The sequence below is a fragment of the Phaethon aethereus genome (genome assembly GCF_964289735.1).
Source record: "Phaethon aethereus genome assembly, chromosome: 2".
NCBI lineage: Eukaryota > Metazoa > Chordata > Aves > Phaethontiformes > Phaethontidae > Phaethon > Phaethon aethereus.
Window position 1 is genome coordinate 121,785,051 of NC_138582.1, and position 21,562 is coordinate 121,806,612.

Below are 21,562 nucleotides of genomic sequence, written 5' to 3' on the forward strand. Positions count from 1 at the left end.
TCAGGTGTCTTCAGTTATGTAAGTGTCAGCACCAGTCTGGTTGGAAATGGGGAAAGTGGTTCTTAAACTGCTAGTTAATGCATAGACTCTCCACAGCTGTTGCCAGCCTTGGTCAAGAGCAAGTGCTTGCTGGCACAGAGGAGCAGAGGGTCTGGGCTGCAAGGGAACATGGCCCAAGTTAGGAGCCTGAGATGCTGAGAGAAACTGCAGCCCAGACTGCCCTGCTTTTGTGTGTAGAGCAAAGGCATGGCAACTGCCCTGCCTGTTCCTCTCAGCCATGCTGCTGCTAGAAGACATTGCTATAAAATACTTTATCAAATAATAGCTACTACTTGTTTTTGTCCATTACTTTAAATATCACTATCTTTTTATAGCCTAACAACTGGAATTACAAGCTGGAGTTACTAAAAATGGGGAAAAACTCATTCCTGTATGAGTTACAAGGTGAAATCAGTTTGTTTACCTAGTGCTGTTTGCTTGCCTCCACTACTCTGGAGAATGGGGCTGGCTTGTAGCAGCAACTCTCAATAAGGCACCTGTGTGTGGTTGGTAGGTGTGGCAAGAACCTCCAGTTGCTGCTTTGAAAGACAGACAAATGCTAAGGACGAAGTGGTTGTAGTACCACACTTTGCCCTGCTATGCTCACTCAAGCACTTGGGGAGAAGAAGAATTTAATTCTTTACACACTGTGGCATCTGCTAGCGCTAGAGGACCCTGCCTAGGTTATCAACTTCTACTGGGGATAAAGGACAAACTGCTAGGCTCATCATCTATCTAATCTAACCTGTTTCCAGAGGGGTGTTCCAGCCAGGAGCGTTGGCAGCTGAGAATGACACTCCACCAGTGCAGCTTGTGCAGTGCAGCACAGTGCTAGGCAACAGAGGGGTACAGACTCTCACAAAAAACCCCTTGCTTCTGCGTAAAAACCTGAAAAGATCTATCACATACCCGCACAGCCTCCATGTGATCCCAGAGGTTGGTTCTGGTTGTGTGAGATGAAGAATATTGTCTGTCTTGATAAAAAGGTATTGTCTAGTGCCAGTCATAGGCATGAGGTGGCCTCTTAAGATGAACAGCCAAGGCATTCACCTGGTCAAAAAGATAAATTAACATTTCTAACAGCAGCTTAAAAATAGTGGGACACTTTATGTCTATTTTGTGAAATAACTACACTATTTATTTAATTTACACTTTCCAAACTCTGGCTGTCAAATACTTGAGCTACATCACATAATGCCAGCAAGGTAGAGTAGTAACCAAGGATTAATCTTTACAAGGGTGTAAAAAAACAAACACAGCTGCCCCCCAGCCCAGTTTCCCTTCCTGAAGCCTCCCAAATTCATGCACATGCCCACACACAGCTACAGCTCAGCTTGATAAATTAGTTAGTTAGGTCTGGTCTGCTCTGCTCATTCGAAGATGTTCCTGCAGGACTGAGGTGCTGAGCAGCTCACATACGCCGGCCAAAAACGGTTCACTTGGTAGCCTTGATACTTTCATGTCCCACCACGCTCAGAATTTCAAATGCCAAGGAAGCAACAGCAACATCAGCGTGAGAGCTAGGAATTAAAACCAGTAATATCTATTAGACATTCTCAGGGGAAAACTCATGGATCAAATTCCACATTTGCCTTGTATCTGTGCTGGAAAAGTCATAACAGCTATTAACTAACTGCACTGTATACCCCGCTTTTCTGTTAAGCAGTAACATGCAACTGGTGATTCTGCCCTCTAGCAAACCTTGTGCAAAAATGAATTTCAGCTCAAACTCACAGTATCTGCTACCTACCTGCAGAGCTTAGCCAGGAACACCACATGATCAGTCCACACTATGTAAGCCCATGTCTTAATGAGCAGCAGTTTAAACCAGAAAATGTAGTTATCTGAAACAAATTTGTCTTGGCAACTGTCTTCACTGAAAAATAAATGGCTACAATCTCGCAATTTAAAGCATAGATTTGACTCCACGTAGCTACTGAGCAGAATGGGTTGGTTATGTGTCACTCTTAAAACTGCCTGTGCTGACTAGCCCGGGATGCATCGCAGGGATAAGAGTTTGGCAATCCATGGCTGCTACACGGCAGCGGGAGAGCACCGAGAGCAGCCTGCAACCCAAGCAGTGCCCCTCTCTCGGCACCTGGCTGCTTGGCTGGTACCCTCCTTCTGCCGCACAGGCAGAGCGAAAGATTAGAAACCTGTCTGTGAAAAATGGGCAAACCAAAAACACTCCTCAGTCACTTCAACCCAGCAATAACGTGTGGGTGGAAGGGCCTGGGAGTTTAGACTACTCAGAGGACGGCTTAGATCCAGGATTTTGGTTGTAGCCTTCTCTCAAACGCTTCCAATTCTGCAGGAGATGCGGAGAGGCTTCTTAACTGGGTTCGAAGTACGGGTGAGGAGAACAAGTTTATTAGGTCACAAGGAATATTTTGGGAAAGATGCCACATGAGGGAATCTCGGGAGATGTCAGAACATCCATAACCTCCATAAACAAAATGGCCATTCAGCTAAACCTGATAAATCTTGCTAACCCCAGGCTTCTCCCGCCCGCCCGTTGCCAATTTATCCATGTCTGATTCCATCACAGCCCAAGATCCGGGCTGAATCCCTCTCAGTTTCCTCTGGAGGCAAATGGATAGGGACATGTGTTCCCTAAAGAAGGGGAGGAGGGGAAATGAAATCCGTGAGCTGTCGGGGGCTCTCCTGTTCCTGCTCGGCACAGCAGAGGAACTTGGCTTACCCTAATGCATCAAAACACTCGTCGCTGGCATCAGCTAGAATTTGGTTTACTGAGCATCTTGTGTCAAATATGAGTGAGTGCTGTTTATATGGGGCTCTCTAGTATGTGGTTTTCTGAGTACAGAAATGTATAGATAACAGACAATTACAGGAAACCAGAAAAGCAGACTCTAAGCGACTGGGCTGTCTAGTGCATCTAATGCTGAAATGCTACAAAATAGAGTGAAAACTAGTTCTAAAAGAAGAAAACCCCGTCTTTCCCCACTGTCATCTTCAGCGGTGGTGCCAGGGTCTCCCTTGGGGAGAGCTGACCTTTTATTTTAGTTAGATAATTTAGTGTGTCATACAAAAACCTGTGAGTCAGCAGCTGAGTATGCGAGAGGGGTGCAGACTGTTCTCAACAGGTTTGGTTAGTCCTCGGCGTTCATCTCCTTACGCTCACCACGTCCCAGCATTTCGTCTCCACATCTGCCCACATCCCCTTTTCCGTCCAACACAGGGTACACACTGCCATGACGTCGAGGAGTCAAACAACTGACCCATATAAAGCCTGCTTTTGGGAGCACAAGGAGCACTGAAAAGATTATCTTAGTGTTTCAAAAACTGATGTATGAACAACAATTTCTCTATGAATTTTAGTTCAACCGGGAGTGACATGCAGCCTAATAGCCCATGGCAGGAGTGTAAAACTTGTTTTGAGGGGCAGAGAACAGTAATTCATTCATTCATATGTCCAAGGGGGATTAGATGAAGGAAAGTCTATGGGAGATGAGCCGGGGTTTGGCCAACTTGTTGGGACTAGCACCTCTGTTCTCACAGAGGAGGCCATGGCATTCCCCTAAGTCTCCTGCCTTCTTGGAGAAGCCGCAGGTATTCTTAAACAAAAGCAGTTCTGTTCTTCAGCTGCGCATTTGAAAGTAATCAGCTTGCAAGTGCACCAAGCACAATTACTTTAACACCGGGCACAAACATCGCACTGTGCATCTAGCCCTCTCCGCCAAGAACCACTGACCACTATCCGGTTATAAAGGCCGTGTGTTTGGAATAAAATAATATATTAAAAAAAAAAGAAAAAGGCCCACGCACACACATTGAGCTGGACTGTGCAGCGCCGCAGCTGCGGATCAAAGCACGCTGCCACAGCGGCAGAAACGCCAGCGAGCTCTGAATGAGAGGAGTTTGGAGGAGAGCGGTGCGGGGAGAGGGGCCAGGGACAGAAACCTGAGAAGCTTGTACTGCACAGGAGGCGATTACAGGAGAAGACCATGGCAGACAAAAGAGGAGGCGAGTGCTCTCAGCCCTGGAAATTCCTGGAAGCCTGAGGGAACTCACCTGGCAGTTTGGGCCAGGCTCTCCAGAGTCTGGATAAGAGCATCGCCATCATTCTTCAGGCTCTCCGAGCGCTTCTCGTTTGAAGTTATCTGGAACAAAAAGAAAGAACCGTTATCAAAGGCTTAGCAAGAAATTCCTCTCTGTCATTTTTTTTTTGTGGGATAGGGGAGAGGGAAACAAGTTATAGCATTTATTACAATTGTAAATGGAATGTGACATTAAAGAGACCCAGGAGAAAGTCCCTTTTACTGAACAGGACTGAATTTTAGGCATAGACCATCTAAAATGTCTTGGTTTAATTAACAAGATTCACTCTTGTTCTGAGTCCCTGTATGTGTGCAAATTCACACATCACAGTCTGCCAATCCTGATTTCATCCCTAGTACCAATGCAAATGCAAGCCCCATTTAGTCTGAATTCCAGGGAGATCTTGGGGAGGCAGTAATTTTCATTTCTCATTTCAGGGAAAAAATAACAGCCTTCAGATCGTGGGGTTTCTCCGAGAGGAGCCAGGTTAACATGACTGCAGTGTTAGCAGTTGCGCATTGAAATTCTTCCTGCCACTCATCAGTCAATAAGAATATTACCTGCACAGGACTGTCACCTACAGAGCAGGGGACTGAGTGACCGAGGCTATATGCCCTTTTGTGTCAAGTGAATCCTGATTATAGTTGATTTTGCTGCTGGTGTGTTTTATCACGCTAATCTGTAATGACTGGTTTATTGTTTCTCCAGCCTTAAGCAGTACAACTACACAGCTCCAAGCAGCCGCACGTTTCCTGACCAGTTAAGCAGGTGAACGGGAAGGTCACGGGGGATGTGACACGAAGTCGCACGGCACTGTGGCACAGACAGACGCTGAATACTTGGCAACTTGCTGCAGAAGCTCTTGTATCTCAAAAAATGACTGAAAAAAAGGTTTGCGTGTCAGTTCCTGCTTGCAAAGGTAAATAAATCTTGGCCGAAGAGAAAGGAAAAGAGGAGGACCAGAGCACCTGATTATTTTGATACCGGAGGAGTTAATGCTTGAAAGGACAACTTCTAATCCCAAAATCTGGCGAGGACTTTTAAGCTTTAGCATGCCGTGGCTGGCCCTATTTACCATTGATCAAGCATCTGGGCGATATGCCTTCACATCTCCCTCTTAAATCACAAGAGAAGCTGTATTTACCATAATTTATCAGCAGCGATTCCGCAACAACAATGTCACTGCGTCTATAATCATAACATCCTGTAGTTAAGCAGTAACAGGGAACAGGGACCTGTCTGAAGTAAACTAAAATGTATCCCACGTGTCGGAAAAAAACAGTGATGCCATTACCTCAGCACAAATAATCGGTAAATCCTGATTTCAAGTCATTAAACCTTTTTACTCTCTTGAGGTTTATATCTGCCCCTTTCAGTTTTTTATTTCAGTAACCCATTCTTCTATATTTATCACCCGCTAGACACAGCCGGCATCTTGTAATCTGGGTTCTGAACGTGAGAACGACGACGCACGTAATAGTAGCAATACAGTTGCAATACGGGGAGAAAAGTGCTTTTCATCACAAGGCATTGCTTGCTGTTCCGAAAGAGTGCTCGTGCCTCTACCAAGCACTTCCCTGTAACTTCTGCGGCTCACCGGCTGCTGCCGCATTCTTTGCGCTTGCCACATTGGTGCTCCGTGCTTATCCTGCACGCTTAAAAGAGCCAGAGGTCACGGAGGGGAGGAAGGTCAGTAGGACTGGATCATGTTCCATAAAACTACAAGGTCAAATAAAGGTTACGGATATCTCTAATTCTAACACATCCTAACTCTTGGGTGCTGACATCCGTACAAGCTCCATAGTCTTTTAACAAATTAGCCTTTGTGCATTATACGTAGACAGAACATTCAAAATATGCTCAACTATAAAATCCGGTACCAAGAAAAAGGTTTAATTCTAAAATGCTCTCTTTTCAAGCACTAACTTAGTCATAGGGTTTGACTATAAGCTCGCCCGTGTTGCAGCATGCCTCGTGTCATTAAGAATACATTTCTGTGGATACAATGCATTTGAATGGAAAGGATTAAAACGGCTTTATATGCACAGAAATCATAACAGACAGAAACAGAAAGACCCGTGAGATCATCTACCCCCTCTCCCTATTACACTTCACTGTTCAGAGCAGCTTTCAGCCACGAGCAACGGGCTTCTGCGATATCTATCCACAGGGGCTGCTCCCTATCTAAGAAAAAGCTTCAGTAAGATCCTTTCAGCAGCAGAAGCGGTACCGCAAGGAGGGAAAGGATCAGGCCTTTAACATCATGAGCAGCCTGCAGACTGTTGAAATTAAGTCTAAAACAAATTTAGGACACATTTTCTTGAGAACACCAACTGACAGGCTCACAGAAGCCGAGGGGTGCTGGTGAAGAACAGAGCGGTCCAGCCGGCAGTGCCAGCCGGACGCACAAGCAGAGAACCTGCAGGGACGAAATGGATTTACATGGGCAAGTGGCGTTTCCTCATCCTCCCTCGATCTCCGGCGTCCAGAAAACTGTTTTCCATCTACCACCAGGCGTCCACACCATGGGCCTGGGAGCGGATCAGGAAAGCTGCAGGTCGAACTGCCAGTGCCCTGCGGCCGGCTCGACCGCAGCTGCTCACGGTTTTTTGTCAGCCTGTGTCGCAGTTCCGACCGCTCCCCGAGTGATCAGACGGCCCCTCGCATACGACTGATTACACCCTGCTTCACGTAAAGCCCACGGGAACGATTGTCTGAATCGCTGTCCGCTTTCAAGACCCAAGATAAAACCTCACCCATGTTTCTTATTTAAAAGTTGGTCTGGTTTTGTCTTCATTTTGTTCCATAGATAAAAATAAACTATGACGGGACATAACACCATCAGTAACCAAAATTTTAGAATGAACGTATTTTCCACTTAGTTCGTTATCTTTTTCTTCTACCCAGCGTTGCTGTGCCTTTTATCCACACCGGTTCTAGTTCTCATTCACTTGGAATTTTAACAACTAGTTTAATGATCTCTTGTAATATTGCTATTTGTTAGGGCTGGCTACAGCACATATTCAATGACATAATCAACGGCTATTCCTTTAATTAAAAATGTCATTAAATCTCAGTTTAGTTGGACACTCACTGCAATTTAACAAGAATTTCAAAATTGCTTTTCTTTATTAAGCCAATAGCCATTCAGCAGCTTTCCTCTCTTCATTTCTATTAAACAAGGATGAGCCATAAGGAATACCACAATGAATATGTAAAGATCAGTATTTCCTAAAATTTAGGATAGCTGTTTGGGTATTATGGTGCTGCTAAAGGTGTGTGCAGGAAAAGATATATTATAAAACATTCGCTAGAAGATCATCTTCACTAATAAATTGAGGAGTTTTGAATTCTTGGTCTAAGAATTTTCGCAATCCAAGTTTCAAGAAAGCATGGAAACTTCAGGGACAATTACTTTTCTTAAGGCTGGTTTCATAATACTGAACTGCTTTCTCTGATTAGTCGTAACTCACATTTTGTAATTTATGACTGAGGTAAATGGCCTAAGTTGTAAACTACTCTCTCACCATTTTGAAGAGAAAGAAATTTTCCTGCTTTGTTGAGGTTTCGAGTAAACCCTAAGTTTGATGTCTGTGAAGAAAACTGGGAAATAATGCAAAATATCAATTGGGTAAGAATAAGGAGCTTTTTAGTTGAAACTTTTTTTGGTTTGCCTCAGGAGCATATTTAGCTGCACCTTCAAGTGTTATCTTCTCAAATAAACAACTACTGCAGATGTTTACCATTTCCACGCTCAGTGGATGCTTTTCTACAAGCCATCACCATGCTGTATACACAGATACAAGCCAGGCATTTCGTAAATGCTCTTTCTCACAAACTGGCTTTTACGCTTTCCCAAACATGCTCAATATTTTAACCTCATAAAGTGATGCTTTCTTACTTTTTCCTCAAAATTTAATACAGTTAAGCTAATTACCTTTGCAGGATTAGTTAGCCCAAGTTCTCGCTCAACTTTACCAACACTGGATGACAGCAGCCACATAGGAGCTACTGTGGGCTGGTTTATCAGAACCTCCAGGTACTCGTAGGTCCAGTGTTAGCATCACTTGAATATCGACATATGCTGTGAATAAAGTACCACTTACCCCCAGCTGGAGGCTTTCCTGTGAATAGGAGTTGTATCTTCAGCTAATACTGCAGTAAAAACAACCACCAATATATTTTTTTTCTGCACACTAACCGGGACCCTATGTAGGACATGAAATATATTTTTTAAAATTAAGTTTTTGGAATAAAAAAAATTAAAGAATTAAGCACATTCTTACTGTCCTCTAGACACTATTTCAAATAATGCTTTCATAGTAAGTGCTGTCCCCACAATTTAAAATGTGCATCTCAGACTTCTCATTCGTGCTTCCACCTTTGACTGGCTGAAGGACAGTAGGACACAGAGCCTTTCATCCCCACCCAAAGCTGGTGTTTCAAATGCTGTCCAGGCTAGTGGTGATTGAAAGTTGATGGCTATTCACAGCTGCTTAGTGTGACCTTATTCCCACTTTTTAAGGAACAAATGTCACAAAATATAGTGGTGTCAAAAATATCGCTATAGCTGATGTGACAGCCCAGCAAATAAGTCAATGGGATGGTAACTTCAGAAATGAGGCACAATGCCTGGGCTGGAGGAGAAAACCTTCCAGTGTTACGGCCCATCTTATGCCTATCCCAGGGCATTTAATGGTACTTTTCCTCTCAGGCTGTCAGCGCGGAGCTATTCACAGGCACTGCAGTAACCAAATAAAACATGTCACTTGGTTTGTCATTCACAACTCACAATGACATGGCCAGAAACATGCATCTGTTCCCTCTTAACGCAGAAGCACGATAACCAAGAACATACTGCGAACAGGGACTCGTGCAGGTGAGCATCTACGTAAAACAAAAGGAACAGATCCATTGATCGTGTTCAAAGTTACTAAATATAAATATTTCTTTCATTACAAATCCCTTTCCAAGCATACAGATTAAGCTGGCAGTGCCCAGGAGGAGGTACATCAAATGGATCCATCACTTCCCACGATGGATCAAACAGATCCGTCACTTCTGTAGTCCTGCACGCTTCCTTACTCTTACGAAGTAATGTAGCCTTACCTTTGCGTAATGAAGGCCAGACCCAATAAAGCATTTGGGGCCTGTAAAGTAGAGGCTGAAACGCCCACATTTTAGGTGTCAGCCCCCAAAGACGAATCCCGAGCGGAGACCGAGATACCCGTGCAGCGCGTGGGGAGGGCGTAGCTGCAGAAGGGCGCGCAAACCCGCACGTTGAGCGCGAAGCTATCAGAGAGAATTCCCCTCTCCTGCCCGGAGCTCAGACCGCGAGCGCACAATGAACACTCATGGGGCAGGCAGCCGAGACCACAACTCCAACCCTTTTCTCAGTGTCCTCGCCCCAGGCTGCGGGCTCCTGTGCTCTCCTGAAGTCCTCTCCCCTTGTCTAGGCGAGCGAGGGTCACGTTTTTGTCGCCGTGGCACAGTTCCCACCGACGGGGAGAGGCAGGGCGGTTTGGCGGGTTCCCATGCGGCGAGCGAGTAACACCACCACGGCACAGGGAGTCGGCAGGGAGGCAAGAGGCAGCATGGTCGCCAGGTCATGTAAGTTAAGCATGAACTCCCATTTACCAGGGGAGTGCTCCAGCTATGAGGCCGATTTTATATCCGTGCCAGGAATGTTTTAAAAAACAAACCCAAAGCAACTAAAAACAGTAACAAAAAATCCCAGATATCTACAGTGGTGTTTTGTGAGATGTTTAATCTGGCATTTGCTAGACGTGCTCTAGGCAGGCACGTGGGACTGGACCTTCAAAGCACTTAGATGCAACCAATTTACAGGTCATTTAATGAAAACTAATGGTACCTCTGGCCAGGCTATGCGAGTGTAGCAGAGGAACACCCGAGGACAGTGTGCTTGCAGAGACACCTCCCTAGGATGGCCACAAGTTATTTTTGTTCTCCATAATGTACAGGAGCTCGTTCTGAAACCTTCCTGGCATTCCCCCCCGCCATCACAGCACGCTTCCTTGCTACTCTTCTCTCTATCTGTGGTTCAGCCGGAGAGAGAAAGACACAGAATGCGTGTGTGGGAAGAACAAATCAAGTTGGACAAGTTATATTTATGTTACTAATTGCCAACTCAGTTGAACAGGCCTGAGCAACGTTGCTGGACCATAAAAACAAGAAAAGAAAGTTACAAAAGCATGAGTGTTCCAGGTGTGCTTTGGCAAGCATATTGCAGCCGGGGATTGCAGACACACAATTACAAAGACTTTGTGGCCTTCAGATCCTGCAAATACATGTGAAAACAAGCAGGTATTCGTGACAAAAACCCCCTACATCAGACAGCTTAGCTCTGATTTTAGAGTTCAAAAATCATTGTGTTTTTTTTTTTCCTCTGTATGGATAAAATTCTTGTTCCACTGAAGTCAGCGGCAAACTCCTTTTGACTTTGATAAAGCCAAGATTTCATTCGATGTGTTTTGTTTTCTTCTAATTTGTATGTGTGTGCAGGTTTATTCTAAGTTCAAAGCAATTTCCACCGGTAACTTGGAAACGTACCAGCTTCCCGGCAGTCTGAAAGCCACGCTGTCTCGAGGACTATTCAGAGAGAGACGAGGAATGTCTCCCACATGCTATATAATGGTTAATTGATTTTGGACGTTTTCTGATACCTTCCACTTTGAGGCTATTCTCTGCCCTTCAGCGTATACATAACGCACACAAAGGCACGCTCCGTGATTGTTGTAAAGTTGTACAATTACCAACTCTAAGGGGCATCATCTAAGCATAAGAGAAGATTCGTAAAACCGCAGGGCAATTACTGAACGGAGGTCCGCCCTCTGTCTTGTTTGATTTTTTGATTGTTTTTTTATTGTGAGCAGTGTTCTCAGCTCGCTTTCAGGAAATACAAGATGTGTTTATAACCCAGAAAATATCCATTATCGCAGTTTCCGTCCTCCGCAACTAGGGAGTTTAAAATATTTGACTTAACAGAACTGGATAGGGCAACCTCTTCACACCCATTAGAACCAGCTGCCCACAACAACTTCATTAGCAAAAAAAACCTGCAGTCCTGCCTGACAAAAGGTGTCTCAAAGGTGCTGCAGGAGACTGCCACATAGCGTTGCAGTGTGGACAAGTTACACGTGCTCATAAGCCAGCCCAACATCAATATGACATTAAAAATAAACACTTGCCACCCTGTTGCTGGTGACCTCATCTGCAAACACAGGTTCATCTGTCATCTGCATGTCAACGACTCCCTGAGGTACCACTTCAGGCTAATTTCACCCTGTCCAAACAATGATCCCAGCTGGCCTCAAACATCAGCTTTAGCAAAACGGGGCCACAAACGGAGCTTACCCAAACCTTGCAAGCCCCTCAGATCTCTCTTCCTGCAGCTCCCAGGCAGCTGCCTGTCCTCACCTTGCTGGATCTGATCAGACCACCACCTCCCATGTACACCTCACCCTGACGGTCTCTTATGACTTCCCCCTTACAAAAGGAACAGGGAAATCCACCGGAATAATTTTTTATTACCACAGAAGGTCCAATTTAGATTCAGATTCTATGTTTATGTTCCTTCAGAAGCTATTATAGAGGCTTCTGTTTGTCTTAGAAAAAAACAAACCTAAAAGCAGTTATGAACCCACGCTAAAACAATGCACAGATTCTCTGCATATCTAGATTTCCCCTCAAGTTCATCATTCCATGGATCTCTCATATTCAAATGCCCTTCATAGTCTCTTTCTTTACATCAGCTTTTCTCCTAAAATAGCTTCTGACAACTAACTCCCAATCCCTCTTAAACATTGATTCCTGTAACTCTTTTTCCAGTGCCACTGTCTTTTATGGCCTAATAATTCAACTCGTGAAAAAGATCCCTGAAATTCAGCATCTGCCATCCCTTATATCTCCCTGTAAAATCACAAAACAGTCTGACTGCAAAGTTCTTTTTGGAGTTATATCCAACTTTCATTGATATGTTTCATGGGGTAGGGATGAACTCTTTCTCTTCTCTTTTCATGTTCATCTAGTACAGCTGAACCTAGATCTTTCACTGACATATTTTGTGCTATGACAATTCAAATAATTTCAAATATGTATACACTTGTAAGGTTAAGAATCATTACTACAGACAACTCATCTTCTCACTATTAGGAAAACCAGTAACGCCCAGACCATATTGGAAAGTTTGACCTTTAAACAGCAATTATCATACAGGAGAAGTATGCAAGCAAGATATAAATGGTTTTATATCTAGGGACACAAACCCTTGAGCAGCCATGCCTGTGATGCCCAGGGGAATGGGCCAGACCCCTAGGAACTGCCAAGAAGTTGCAGCTTACTGAGGAATTGGAGTTTTAATGCATACAGCCTGCAAAAAATAATACCTCCACCTTCACATTGTCCCTTGTCCTGCTTTAAAATGCTCCTCATAAAGATAAAAGACTACTATGCCTTGACAAAGGCAGAATGGTGTGAAGAGATGTTGTCAAAGTTGTCCTTATAACAGATCTGTCGGTGCAACTCACATCTGATCTATTATGCAAAATCCCCAGCTTCCCCTAAGCAGAATCTTTATATTGCATTGATTAACTTTCATGGACGAAGAAACAAAATTGGAAAGCTCATGCTCACGTTGGTCATAATCTGGACTTGAACACAAGACTCTAACAACTAAAAATCTGTACAACTTGACTTAATGTGTTAAATTTACCATTCCAAGAAAAGCAGGAATATTAAACAAGAACTAACACAGATTACGAAAAGTGCATACTTAAAGAATAGAGAGTAGCAAAATCTTTAGAAAATCATTATGAACTATGATTTTGGCTAAATATTAAAGCATTAAACTTTAGTTCCTTTGTAGCCCCTATAGACTAGGTTTCTGTGGACACATAAAACTTGGACATTAGAACCCTTGAGGTTTTCCTTAAAATACCTACGGATAGTTTTCCTAGGGTTTTCCTATGGATAGTCTTTCATATACTGAAAAAAGACCAAAAAAAACTCTTTAAGATTTTTTTATTAGGGGAAAAAAGCATCATTATATTTATGCTTTGTGTAAAAAGCAAGTAGGAATGTAAATGACTGAACAGGGATATAAGTCTATAAAATACCAATTTCTGAGGAAAATTATGCTTTATGTAATGGTTCAATTTCCATAAAATTGTAAAAACTGTCATAAAAACAAATGGACTTCTGAAATCGATGCTTGCTTAGTGTCACGTGACAGATGGCTCTGCCTGCCTGGCAGAGAGCAAACAGCTACCTAGTTGGTCCTCACTGACCTCAGAGAGAATCATTTTGGTCTATTCACATTTTTTTTTTTAACAAGCCCAGTTGCATTAAGCATCTTTACGGCAGCTAGTAAGTCATCCATGCGCAATTACAGAGTGGAGGTCAAAAGGAAGTGGTAGTGATGAGCCCAACGGATGACACAGCTAGGCAATCTCAACAGTATTGCACTATGTAAAATTACAGTGCACTGAAACACCAAATGAGTCCGGCAATCCTTTTGTGCCCACAGAAACAATGAATTAGGGCTCCGTAATGAAAACAACAGTGATAGTCACTGGGAATTACACTGGCCTTGAATTATGAACCGAATAAACAGGTTGCAGGTTTCAGAACTGCCAGTTTCACTGTACAACCCGAAGCAAAACATCTGTCCGTGTGAAAAGAGAGTGTCTTTCTCATTGTTGACCATGGCAGTGTTGCTTTTCAGACAGCTCCTGTATCTACTCATAATCATAGTGGGCTCCCAGTACCCAAACACCAGCACCGTGCTAATTGCTGCGGGGGGGCTCGGAAAGCAAACATGTTCCAAACAAGGGGGTACGTAACTTCCCCCAGGATCGTGAGTTCACATTCCAGCCACTGGAATGAAGACTTCTCATTCTTGCTACTCTCTGAAATTAAGAGCAGGTCCCATATCTGATTCTCTCCACCATCAGTGTCATCAAAGAGCAGCCATTGCAGACTGACTGAATACTTTAACGTTGGTTGTGAAAACAACTATCAACCAAAATGTCAGCCCAAATCTGCAGTTAGCACAGATCACAGAATCACAGAATCACAGAATCACTAGGTTGGAAAGGACCTTTAAGATCATCAAGTCCAACCATTAATCCAGAACCACCATGTCCCCTAAACCATGTCCTGAAGCGCCACATCCACACGTTTTTTGAACACTTCCAGGGATGGCGACTCCACCACCTCCCTGGGCAGCCTGTTCCAATGCCTGACCACCCTCTCAGTGAAGAAATTTTTCCTAATATCCAATCTAAACCTCCCCTGGCGCAACTTGAGGCCATTTCCTCTTGTCCTATCACTAGTTACTTGGGAGAAGAGACCAACACCCTCATCGCCACAACCCCCTTTCAGGTAGTTGTAGAGATGTAGATGTATATGTAGATGCATATATACTTCCAGACATCCACTACTTATTCCAAATAAACATAATAAGATTTAATGCAAAATGAATAGTTCAATAGGCCAAGTTGTGAATAAGCGCTCACGAGTTACTTCAGAGGTCGTTTCCCCTCACTGCATCTCACACTGTAGATAACCATAAGTCGTCAGTACGTTCATGTTTTGGGTTTTGTCAACACTTGCCATTTCATTAAGTCGTCTTTGGACTCCACATGCTTCACCCTTTACGAGCCCTGCTGTTTTAGTGACATCAAAAAACTAGCAATTTGACAATTTCATATTGATTTTCCTCTCCCTACCTCAACTCACGTATACCCACACTTGGCTGGCTATCAGAGTTTCATCAGTGACTGGCAAGAACAGGTTCCTGAGTAGCTTTCCTATGCTTTTATCAACTCATTGAGTTCCTGCTCCTCATATAAGAGAAACTCTCACAGCTGTCCCCATCATAATACCATTTTACTGTTCTTTATAATAATATTTCAAAATACAGATGGATCTAAACACTGTGGAGTTTCTTTGCTGCAACTGCAAAACCAAACATGCTCTAAGACAAGGTTAAATGATTTACAGCAGAAACTTGCAAAAAGAAGATAAATCACCTTTTTCTCTCAATACAGTGCTATACAGTCATCCTCATCTTTTCTTATCAGCTGCCATTACCAGCACATGCAAGAAGTGCTCTTATTACACTAGGGAGCAAAAAGGATCAAGCTCTTCAACCTGCCAGTCTTCTATCAACAATAAAAGAAAAAGATACAAAGACCGCGAGTCCAACGTGATGTCACTAACTACTGACATGAATGACAATGTACTGCTTTACTGTTAATAAAAGAAGTCAGGGAAGACCAAGGCTCATTTCAGTTAAGGATAAGCACAAGTAGCTGGTAACTCATCCCTGACAGTAGAAAAAGCAGCACAACACATGACAACTCTGTGTGATACTTCACGGCTGCTGGAGTGAGTGGAACAAGACTGGCTGTCTGTGAAGGTGGTGGGCACGGGAAGGACCATTTTGTCCCAGTGCAACTGCCCAGTTGTGATCACCAAAGTGGGACAAGGCAAGGAGGAATACATCACAGCGTCATGAAGTGAATGTAGAAGTTACAAAATATCTGCTTAAATTGTTCATCCTCTCCATGTAGAAGGCTGTGTCTGGCACTGTTACCACAGATACTCCAGCTTATCTTCTCCATTGCACAGTTAAATAAATTGTAGCTAAATTAAAATCATGCAATCAAGCAAAGAGTCAAACAATCATAAGTACTTGAGTTAAGGCAGTTCAAGAGATTGCCAACCACTTAGCTAGAATGTGCAATCTATGTATATATATGCACCCACCAAATGGTAATGTTAAGCAGCCTGGCTTGAGCCACCAACTGTTGGTGATTTAAACCTATTTTACTCCATGCTATAAAAGACCGGGGTGCCCGTACAGTCAGCTCTGTCATCTGAGGCAAGATAATATTAATTTCCAACCGAGCAGGCAACACGTCCCTCAACTCCTTTGCCTTGACAGCATCGTAATGGATGTCCTTACTTTAAAAGCTCGCTAAATGTTAAAATTCCAAGCAAGAAATTGCTATCAACAGAGGAAAGATGATAGCACAATTATCTTTAATGCATCCTTATTTTTATAAAACCTATCCGAATTAAGGTTAGCTATGTCATCAATTAGTTATGTTGTCCAAAGTGGTTTTGTTGGATATAGTTGCCATGGTTAAAAAAAAAAATCACTGCCCCTACTGTCTGCTCTATTTCATTGCCAGGGGTTCCTGTCCCCAAAGCAGGAAGGGGAGAATAAGATCCCTGTTTACATCTCACTTGCTCTGGTTCACAACTTGTCCTGATAGCTTGAACAGCTGAGAAGGTGGGCCTGCATTAATACTGGGCTGAGAGACCGTTTCCAGGTCTGCTGAGTCGGCACAGCGGACAGGCAGAACAGCGAAGCGGAGGTGGCGGTGGACCAGGCAGGGCAGCAGACTCCCCTGCAGCCAGCACCTCAGAGCCTTAAGCGTGAGCTCACAGGCTTTTGTCATTGAAAGGTGGAGGTAAAGAGGTGGAAAGCTGAAAATAGAAAACTTTCAGCAAAGAAGTCGGTCCACAACAAAGGGAGAGTCTGTCCTGTAAACACAAAACCTGCTCAGTTCCCGAAGAAGAAATCCTTTTTCCTATCGGAAGTAAACAGTCTAATTTGGATAGGAGAACATTCTGTGGAAGACAAACTGACTGTTTCTTTGTAAGCCTGTAATACACTAGAGATTGACCTTTACATCCTCATTTTGATGCTTATCTTGAACAAACAGCCTAGAAGTCAATGTCTACTAAGAAAAAATTAGGGAAGTGACTTTTCTCTAAAAGTGCAGAGCAAGTCCCAGGGAAAATTTTAATAAATGTGAGTCCAGCTGCTGTGGCTGAATGTTAACCAGCTTTGTGATGCAGTGTTTATTTGGCCATGAAATGCTTGCTGAGACAAGTTAAACTTCAATCTTGAATTATACGATTAAGTCTTTCGGGGAGAAAGTGATCCTTTGTAGCTTTTGTTACCTCAAAATACGTTATACTTCAGTATCAGCACAAGAACAAACGTTTTCTCATTTTATACATGCATTGGCTTTCTGCTTTTATCTCATGGCTGAATTTAGCGTTCGAGGAATGGATACCATGGACTAAAGGCAATCCTAATGAACGTAAGGGTTCTGATGAACCTCGCCCACGCAGATCGGGCAGCGAACCTTACACTTAGCTTACAGCACCACCACTTCTGCAGTCTTGGCTTCAGTTGAATAGACAGTCGTATCGAACTGTGTACAAAACGGCTACCGACAGCCCAGCTTTCAGCTATGATCTAATCGGGATGTGAACTGGATATTTTTTCATCTCATTTTCTTTTTGACTATGGAAAAAAATTATAAAATACTATTATCACATGGTAATATTCCTAATAAATATGCACAGGTTACAAATAAAGCATTTTCAACTTAATAAAGCAGTTTGTTTTCTCTTAGAGGTTTCAAGTTAAAACTCCTCAGACATTTTTGCTAATGCACAGCTAATTACATCATTGTTTTGCATTTGCTATTGCACAATTACCATGAACAAGGTGTGCCTTAAAATTAGATGTTGCAGCCCATACACTTAACCTGATTAAGTCAATAATTTAAATATTAACACAGTTATGGGAATGAAAGCAGACAAATTCTTGTTAAAAAAGAAGTAATCATATAATCTTACATTGTATTCTTTTAAAAACATGGGACAATGTTTTCAGATGCAGAATGAGCATCTGGATGTCTGCCAGAAGATACTGCCTTTTGCTCCTATACCCACCATGGCTGTCAATCTTCTAACTCTGTCCTCCAGGACGAGGTAACTGAGTCACAGTGCAAACCTAATCACGTCACAACACAAAGCTAATGCGATGATCTCATTACTGTTCCAGGAAAAGAAATAAACTCAATTCCTATTTACACCAACGAATTTAGCTTTCAGCAAAGACTTACAAAGGCCCTGCACATAACAGAGAGAACAAGTAACGTGAGTTTCCCTATTAAGGAAACTATTAACCTAAGTGAGATAGTGATCCGAGACGTTTGAAGAAAGTCTAAGTGCTTTGTCAGAGGATTTTTGAATTTTAAATGAGATTTGAAGTTTAACCAAATCTATGATCCTTTTTGGTAAAGTTAAGGTACCTGGAAGTTATCTTTATGTCAGGCTAAAAATAATTTTGTACATTAAAGAAGAGATTTATTGCACTATTTCAAGCACTCAACCCAATCTAAATTGGCTAGGAGGTTCATTCTGAAGCTCTTCACCCTTTTTTTTAATATTGTATTTGGATTATTTTCTAGCATAGTATCAAACATGCAGAAACAAAATCTAAAATGACTAAATCTGACTTAAAAAGAATACCTGTCTGATCAAAGCCTTTAGCTCACCTGTGGGTTTTTTTTTTATTTGGGTTTTTTTTAGAACTACCTAGCAGGAAAAATCTTATCTTCTAAGAGTTGCACTTAAAACTGATTGCTTATAAAGATTTTGAAGAATGATTGGGATTATCATTCTAAAACAGCACCCAGGGGAAATGGGTGGATCAAGGGATTGCTAATGAGATATCGAGTCTTTCACATCTAAACTGCTGATTTAAATTCAATCCAAGACAAAGATCCCCCAACTGGTGGACATGTGATGATCTGTAAGAAATGAGGTGATGTTCTCACTCTATTCTTAGAAGATACATGTTTTAAGGGCACTGAACTGCCAGCAAAATTGGCACTCTTTGCAGTGAAACCAGGCAATAAATTGACAATGAAACGATTTAAATTAACTTTTATCCCTCAACACACTAATATAAAACAAGGTTTTGGCTTTCTGGATCAAGTTTAGATCACAAATTAGTTTCCCCAATCTGCTCAAAATAAGAGTTTCAGCCTCTAAGACTACTACAGTAAATTGAAATGAAATATTTTAGTAGGGTAAAAGTTACTATTTAAGTTCCAGAGTAGCTATATTGGACTTTAATGACTTATAATTTACAGAAAGGGCAGTGGTAGACGTTAATGAGTGACTCGGACAACTTTCTATTATGCTTTTCTGCAGAAGCAGTCATTACGATATGTCAGTTGCTCAGAACATAGCACTCTCTAGTCCTCCCTCTTATTTAATAAAAGCAAATTAATAATTTCCAATCATTTCTGTAATCAGTGAATTCAGACCGTAGTTTCACTCACAAATTACAGTAAATGTATCATTTTAATTAACTTACTCATTATAGCTGTTCTACAGATGTTTTGTTTGTTTGAACATACTTCAGTTTATGAACTATTTGCAACTCTTATTACTGCGATTCTTGATTTACTAATGGGATTTGTGACAGATCAACTGTATGACACATTACTGTTTCTCTTTGCTGACTGGGTCAGACTGAGAGTCCACCTCCTAGGCCTACAGCTCTTTGCTCCTGATACATGACATGGCTATCTATCTCAAATGACTACTGTGCAAACCAATCCCATAGCCAGTACAGGGAGATGGATTGACCTTACCTGCATATGAATCAGTGGGTTGGGCACACACTAATTGCCACAGCAGGAACAGAACCTGTTCCCTAAGGGGAACAGCCTTCTTCCCTCTTTCCTTCCTCCCAAAAAGTACTCCTTCCATCCCATAACCCAAGCCCTTTCTCCCTAACAGGAACTTCCCTGGCAGCCCCGTGGCAATTACCACCCATGCCCAGGAGGGGAACCCACCAGAGCTGCTAGAGCAAGACCCAGTCGTGTGCTAGTGGCAATGCATGGAACGGAAGAGGCTAGAGGAGTTCTTTGTTGTGTCTTTCAAAGGATCTCTCTAATGAGTTCTTTGTTCTATGAGTGAAAACAACTTCTTCTTGTGCTAGATCCCAGGGCAAATCCAGAGAGATTGCCCCTTGGACCAGGAAGAACGAACATGGTCCCTTTAAATAATGGAAGGTGTTGACCATGCACAGATGTTTCCCTCCCTCCATGGCACCGTCAAAAAGCTCATGTAGGTTCCAAGATGTCCCCTTACAGCAGGCATGCACAGCTAGCCAAAGCCACCAAACACAAGACAGGTTCCTTAGTGGGTGTGAGGAAGGACGACACGATGTGTGGAAAAGGGCACCTTGAGAGAAGATACCATTTATTCTCCTGCTAATCTTTTCCTACTCTCCTCCCCTTGGGCACTGCCTCCCGGATCCTGCTCACTTCAAACCCAGTTTTGCTAGCCATCCCTCAGCAGACACCCATGAGGAGGTGCTGGAAATTCATCCTAGCTGACAAACCAGCAAATTTAATTCATGGCAGGGAGCAGGGCTCCTTCACGTCATTAGAGGAGGTCACTGATGCATCCACAGCCCCCATCTCCCAAGACAGCCATATAGAGGAGTAACACCACTATTATCAGTCCTCTCACAGAGTCTTTGAGGAAGCCTTGGATATGGTCCTCTGGGATATGGTTGGTGAGAAGGAAGAGGCTGCCTTAGTGGATGCTAGGCAAAAATCCATTCTGAAGATACAAGTACTTGGCTACCACCTTTCCAGAAAATCAAGGTCTTGGGTCTGACTTCTGTCACTGGAGGAAGGGATGCTCCCCTGCCTCACCATTAGGTCTTCATCTAGATGCTGAGACGCCACCAGCACTCCATCTTCCTGCCTAAGCCTCCTCCTACAGCTCTAGCTGTTCCCAGTCTCCATGCTAACTACTGGTGGCCAACTCCACAAGGCTTGGCAAGTGTCAGAATGAACAGAATCCAGAGGGAAAAGGTGTATGTAGAGAGCCCTTCCTTCTTGCATTTCCTTGTGGATCTGTAACAGGGGTGTCATCCTCTGCCGGGAGGCTGCTAACATGCTTCTTGGTACCCTTGTACTTTTCCAAGTAGATGTATGCACATGCTCCAATTCCCTCTCAAAGGAGCTGGATGTGTGATCAGAAGAACGTGCCTCAGGCCCAGTGGTCTTTCTGGATACAGACTTTACACTCTTTCTCCTATCATTCAATACACTGGGGTGGGTAAGGCAGCTGCCTTTAGGCTCTAAAATGTCTTGCACCAGACTCCAGCCTGCCACAGCCCTCCACCAACTAGCCCTTTTCATGTTGCTGCAGTACAAGGACTGGCACACACTTTCTCTACATCTCAGCACCTTTGCAATGAGGAAAAGACATGATTTCCTTCCTATCAAGAAGGCCCGCATTTCCAAAAGGCCTCTACAAAGACTCTGTCCTCTGACAGGCTATTGTTAAGAATGACCATAGGCTGACCTTGGCCAAAACTAAGAACTCATGACAATTACAGACACCAGGTAGCAGTCCATGAAAGGAGTTGACCAGCCGCAGGGGAGCTCCTTACTCATTTCTGGCCCCATGGACATTTTTCTTGGACCAATATTCTGCAAGCCCCAAGGCCTGTATAGTTAGGATGATTTTTCCCTCCATACATTATTCAGTACTTATCATTACTGAATGTTATCTGCAATTCTGTCATCCAAATCAATATTTT

At 43.1% G+C, this 21,562-nt stretch overlaps 1 protein-coding gene across 1 annotated transcript in view; it reads right to left on the reverse strand.

The window, feature by feature from the left end:
• Positions 1 to 1,474: 1,474 nt before the first annotated feature.
• ULK4 (unc-51 like kinase 4) overlaps positions 1,475 to 21,562 on the reverse strand; it is a gene marked incomplete at its 3' end in the record, with an annotated part of 257,242 nt that continues 237,154 nt past the window's right edge. Inside the window, exons 35-36 of the mRNA XM_081996301.1 lie at positions 4,072 to 4,160; positions 1,475 to 1,559 (exon numbers count right to left, since the gene is read on the reverse strand). Coding sequence (XP_081852427.1) covers positions 1,475 to 1,559; positions 4,072 to 4,160 — 174 coding nt within the window. The remainder of the gene's footprint in view (positions 1,560 to 4,071; positions 4,161 to 21,562) is intronic.